General features: G+C 36.4%; 1 protein-coding gene across 1 annotated transcript; it reads left to right on the top strand.

Annotated features, from left to right (window-relative positions):
- Positions 1-326: 326 nt before the first annotated feature.
- On the top strand, positions 327-1,271 carry LOC125283054 (olfactory receptor 4K13-like). Its single transcript, XM_048221674.1, has one exon. It carries the CDS (start codon positions 327-329, stop codon positions 1,269-1,271), a length of 945 nt encoding a protein of 314 aa, XP_048077631.1.
- The last annotated feature ends 3,399 nt before the right edge of the window (positions 1,272-4,670 follow it).

Genomic DNA, 4,670 nt, shown 5'->3' on the forward strand with positions numbered 1-4,670 from the left:
ATCATTCTAATAAGCTGTGTTCACATACAGTCTGATCTGCAGCTGAACAAGAAGGGAGAGGTTTTCTCAAATGTCCAACTGACCTTGCCCCTACTAATCAACACGCACATTTCATTTAGTTGGCTCCATTCCCTCCACACTTTCTACTGTCATGTGGTCTTGTGAAATATCTCCTGCAAAATACAGGAGATATTACCAAAAGGACTGTTTGCCTGCATATGAGACAGGATGTAAGTAAAGATCAGGTTTATTGACTTGTCAGTCCCTATGACATCCTGTGTGTTTTTCCCTCTTCTAGGCAACCTCTGATGAACTCATACAAAAGGATGAATGATCTCCCGAACAACAGATCAAGTGTTTCTGAGTTCATCTTGCTGGGACTTTCCAATTCTCAAGAAATTCAGATATTCTTTTTTGCAATCTTCCTTCTTGTCTATGTAGCCATCATAGTAGGAAACCTCCTCATTGTGATCTCTGTGATAGTCGATAACCATCTTCACTACCCCATGTATTTCTTTCTGGCAAATTTATCATTTTTTGACTTATGTCTTTCTTCTGCCGCAACTCCCAAAGTGATTGCAGACTTCCTTAGAAAATGCAAGACCATCTCCTTGTGGGGCTGCATGGCCCAGATGTTTTTTATGCACTTCTTTGGGGGTGGAGAGATGTCTCTTCTAATAGCTATGGCCATGGATAGGTATGTTGCAATATGCAAACGCTTGCACTATAAGACCATCATGAATCGCAGGGTGCTCATTGTGTTTCTACTGCTCTCATGGGCAGTTGGGTTCACACATACCACAAGCCAGATGGTTTTCACTGCAGGTTTACCCTTCTGTGGTCCTAATGTTGTGGACAGCATTTTCTGTGACCTTCCCCTGGTCATCAAGCTTGCCTGCATGGACACCTATATCCTAGAACTGTTGGTGATTGCCAACAGTGGACTCCTGTCCCTGGTCTGCTTCATTCTCTTGCTCATGTCCTACGTTATCATGTTGGTCACCATCTGGCAGCACTCCTCCAGTGCATCCTCCAAGGCAGTGTCCACACTATCTGCTCACATCACTGTGGTCACTCTCTTCTTTGGTCCCACTATCTTTATCTATGCTTTCCCATTCAATAGTTACTCTGTAGATAAGTTTCTTTCTGTGTTTTACTCTATAATCACCCCCCTCCTTAATCCAATTATTTATACTCTGAGGAATCAGGAAATGAAAGCAGCCATTAAGAGACTCAGCAGCCAGCATCTTGGTTCTTGGCTCACTTACTAAGTAATGTCTACAACAACTGATTGTTTGTGGTCTCTGCTATTTGGGGGTTTACAGTCTTACATATTTATTGGAATAATTAAAATGAAAATATTAAATACTATCTATTTTCCTCCCTCAAAATCCATGCAATTATTAAGGTCAGTTTTACTAAAAATCTAATGGAAAATGTTCACAGCACAGATTCAACACATAAATAAGTGTGCCTTAATTACTTCCTTGTCTTAGAATTCAGAGAAACAGGGGTGCCCGGCTGGCTCAGATGGTTGAGCATCTGCCTTTGGCTCAGATCATGATCCCAGAGTCCTGGGATTGAGCCCTGCATCAGGCTCCATGCTCAGCGGGGAGTGTGCTTCTCCCTCTCCTTCTGCTGTTTCCCTTTGTCTCCCCTCCACTTGTGCTCTCTCTCTCAAATGAATAAAATCTTTAAAAAAAAAAAAAAGAAAGAATTCAGAGAAACAACCCTGATGAACATTTAAAATACATAAGTGTATGTCTTACAAAAATTTTATAAAGTTTTAATGGCTCAGTATGGAAAAATAGGTAACTTTAGTAAGATAGCACACTAGATGGTATTTAGTATCAATTTTTATTTCTAAAGTTATATTAACTTAATAGGTGTTCAAATGTCTATCAATATTTGGCAACCGTATGGAACTTCATAGAGTGGTTGTGATTTGATTGAGGGTAAGAATACTTTCTCACTGGATAGCCTCAATACACTGTATATTTAGTAGAAGGTAAAAATATGCCTAAAAATAAATATTTCCAACATATCTTTGAGTACTCAAATAATTTTCACAGAATCAATATAACTGAAATATTAAAGATTAAAACCATGAACTGCTCAGTGCAGCTTGCTTTACCAGATCACATGGACACACAATACTTTTTCAACTGAATTCCATCATTCATGAAACATTAAAAAAATATTTACTAGGTACCAACCACTGTATCTATCACATGGTTATAGATACAGACCTAGTCCCTGTTCCAGAGACAGTAACCAAGGGGAGGGATCTATGTTAGGCGTGATGGTCTCAGAAGATCACTTTAAGGGGAGACATTTATACTAACACATTAAGAAAGCTCTAGAATTAGACATTTAGGCAGGGAAAAGAGTATTCCAAGCAAGAGGTCAGTGTACCTAGACATTGTTAAGTGAGAAAGAGTTTATGTTAGTATTAAAGAGAGACCTTGGTGAAGGAGATTGATCAACAAAAGAGAGAAGATCTATGCTGAGACTTTGTAGAAAGGAAAGGACCAGAGTCTTCAGACTAGTGGATTCCTTTTTATTGTCAATATAAAGCCATTAATGTGTTTTGATAAAGGGAAAGTTGGGATCCCATATATTACAGTTTGGTATAGCTCTGTCCTCTTAAATAGAGAACATAATGTAGCAAAAGTAAAAGCAGAGGAAATAGTGGACTATTTCAGATAGTAAGCCTGAATTTATTAAATAATACAATAATATTGAATAAAACAATATTTAAATATTAAATAATAGTAATAATACATGAGTTTGTGAAAACTGTAAAGACTTTCAAAGGCAAATTGAAAACCTAAAATTATTTGAACATCTTGGGGATCATCTCTTTTGATGTCTTTTTAAAATTTTTAAAATGTCTCAGTTTAAAAAAAATTTTAATATTTTTTTGCTTTTTTATGATGAAATTTTTTGAGTATAGTTGAAATACATATTACGTTAGTTTCAGGTATACAACATTGTGATTTGAGAAATTTATACATTATACTATGCTCACCGGAAGTGTAGCTCCATCTGTCATCATAAAAATTACTATAATATTACTGACTATATTCCTTATGCTGTGCTTCTTATTCCTGTGACTTGTTCTTTCCCTAACTATATGCTTGTATCTCCCACTCACCTTTACCTATTTTGCCCATTTCCCCACCTGCCTCACCTCTGGCAACCATCAGTTTGTTCTCTGTATTTATATGTCTAATTCTGCTTTTTTATTTTTTAATTCGTTTTTTAGATTCCACCTATAAGTGAAATTATATGGTATTTGTCTCTGTCTGAGTCTCATTTCACTTAACATAATACCCTCTAGGTCCATTCATGCTGTTGCAAATAGCAAGAATTCATTCTCTTTTATGGCTGAGTAATATTCCATTATCTATCTATCTATCTATCTATCTATCTATCATTTATCTATATCTATATCTACATCTACATCTATATCTGTATCTAATCTATACCTTCCTTATCCATTCATTTAGTGATGGACACTGGTTGCTTCCATATCTTGGCTGTTGTAAATAATGTTGCAGTATATGTAGGGGTGCATATATCTTTTCAAATCAGTGCTTTCACTTTCTTTGGTTAAATAACAAGCAGTGGAATTACTGGATCATATTATAATTCTACTTTTAATTTTTTGACGAATCTCCATACTGTTTTCCACAGTGGCTATACCAATTACAGTTCCACCAACAGAGTACAACTTTAAGTCCTCATCAACACTTATAATGTCTTGTCTTTTTGATTCTAGCCATTCTGACAGGTGTAAGGTGATACACCATTGTGGTTTTGATTTGCATTTCCCTGATGATTAATCATTTCAGGCATCTTTGCATGAGCCATTAACAATTTTTCTTTGGAAAAATGTGTATTCAGGTCCTTTGCCTATTTTTAATTGGATTGTTTGGGTTTTTTTGGTGTTGAGCTGTAGAAATTCTTTATATATTTTGGATATTAACCCCTTCTTGGATCCATCACTCCCAAATATTCAGTAGGTTACCTTTTTGTATTGCTGATGGTGTCATTTACTGTGCAAAACTTTACTATATCAAACTTACATATTTTCCCTCCTTATCCCCTTTTTAAGTATATTTGCCCTACTTTGATTTGGCCTAGACCATGTGTTCCTAACAGTTCAGCTTTCTTCTAAAAAATTCTATGTGTACCATCCTTACCAACTGGTTTCGGTAATCGGGTCAGAGTTCCCAATATTGTTCTAATATTATCTTTCTGATTTCTATATTTAAGAATCTTCTTCTTGCAAACATCTCTTCAAATGCCACAGAAACCATGGTATATATTTCCTCACCATAAATATTGTTTTTATTTTATTTTTTTATTTATTTGATGGAGAGAGAGAGAGTGCAGGAGTTGGGGGGGGGCTGGCAGAGCTAGAGGGGGAGGGATAGGCAGACTCCCTGCTGAGTGGGGAGCCCAATATGGGGCTGGATTCTAGGACCCTGGGATCATGACCTGAGTTGAAGGCAGATGCTTCACTGACTGAGCCACCCAAGGACCCCATCCATAAATATTTTTAAAAGGTTTATTTTTTGTGGCAATTCTACTTGCTAGCAGCTATATAAGGAACCAAATTTTTAAAAAATTCTGGGGTTCAATTAAAAAGTATGAGAAATCTA

This window comes from Ursus arctos, unplaced genomic scaffold (genome assembly GCF_023065955.2).
Source record: "Ursus arctos isolate Adak ecotype North America unplaced genomic scaffold, UrsArc2.0 scaffold_6, whole genome shotgun sequence".
Classification (NCBI taxonomy): domain Eukaryota; kingdom Metazoa; phylum Chordata; class Mammalia; order Carnivora; family Ursidae; genus Ursus; species Ursus arctos.

Excerpts from the sequence above, each read along its gene's own strand:
- LOC125283054 (XM_048221674.1), top strand. The coding sequence starts at position 327 with ATGAATGATCTCCCGAACAACAGATCAAGTGTTTCTGAGTTCATCTTG.